This window comes from Austrofundulus limnaeus, unplaced genomic scaffold (genome assembly GCF_001266775.1).
Source record: "Austrofundulus limnaeus strain Quisiro unplaced genomic scaffold, Austrofundulus_limnaeus-1.0 Scaffold338, whole genome shotgun sequence".
In the NCBI taxonomy this organism is placed as follows: domain Eukaryota; kingdom Metazoa; phylum Chordata; class Actinopteri; order Cyprinodontiformes; family Rivulidae; genus Austrofundulus; species Austrofundulus limnaeus.
Window position 1 is genome coordinate 574,091 of NW_013952740.1, and position 1,201 is coordinate 575,291.

The 1,201-nt window shown below is 39.7% G+C and overlaps 1 protein-coding gene across 1 annotated transcript in view; it reads left to right on the plus strand.

Moving 5' to 3' along the window:
• Positions 1 to 375: 375 nt before the first annotated feature.
• Positions 376 to 1,201, plus strand: part of LOC106527694 (complement C1q-like protein 4) — a gene marked incomplete at both ends in the record, with an annotated part of 20,169 nt that continues 19,343 nt past the window's right edge. The window contains 1 exon segment of the mRNA XM_014022673.1: positions 376 to 504. Within this exon segment, the coding sequence (XP_013878127.1) occupies positions 376 to 504 (129 nt within the window).

Sequence of the window (1,201 nt, forward strand, 5' to 3'; positions counted from 1 at the left end):
CAAAACTGCAGCAGACAAAACTGCAGCAGACTGAGACAAAACTGCAGCAGACTGAGACAAAACTGCAGCAGACTGAGACAAAACTGCAGCAGACTGAGACAAAACTGCAGCAGACTGAGATAAAACTGCAGCAGACTGAGACAAAACTGCAGCAGACTGAGACAAAAACTGCAGCAGACTGAGACAAAACAACAGCAGACTGAGACAAAAACTGCAGCAGACTGAGACAAAAACTGCAGCAGACTGAAAACCAGGTTGTTGAACTGAAGAGCAAAGGTGATGTTTCACTTTTGTTAAGATGTCTTGAAATTTTCAGGTAAAAGTGTTTTATATTGTAAAACATAACATTTTGTTCTCCTTAAAATACCTCTTTAGGAGCAACCAAGGTAGCTTTCAGCACTGCACTGGATACGAGCGGAGCTTCTGGACCCTTCGACACGGACACAACATTAATCTACAGAAGAGTGATATTAAATGTGGGCAATGCCTACAATCAGAACACAGGTGAGTAGAGGACAAAGACGTGGTGGGTTTCATCAACAGTGAGGCAGAGTCTGACAAAATCACATCTGTATACAATTAGACCCAAACTCTGAAGGTGATGTGAAGACCTATTTAAATCATTGCGTTTCTTTCTATTTTTATTCTTCTTCTGCCAAACAATTTGCCTGTTTGGGGCTTTGACATAATCTACAACACACTTGTCATGGAGGGTGACGCCTAGATTGTCCTCCAGCAGACCGAGTTATCCTCTCAACTGGTAGAAAATGCATGAGGTTAACATTCCTCAGTTTAGTTGTTTGGCAAAAAAACTGTGCATCCAAGCCTCTATGCAGCCTCTGAAAGTTTCTACAGCACAGGAGGGAATTGTGACCTGTAAAATGTCTGCACTGAAGCCTGCATCAGTAAATAGGCTTGTGTTCTTGAATAAGAATCTGAAACTTGATAAATGATAACCAGCTTGATGGCTATCTTCTGCCAATGATCAGCAATCTTTCAGACAACATTTACTTTGTTTTCAGCATTTGTCGCAAGTTTCGGAAAATGTACCTTATTTGAAGTCAACATTTTTTAGTATGTTACATTTACGCTCAACAGATCTTAAGGTTTCATTTTATTTAGGATTTCAGGAACTGCACCTGTACTTTAGTTTTTGTGGTAGATTTTATTATTCTAGATTTTTTGTAGACCTTTTCAAATC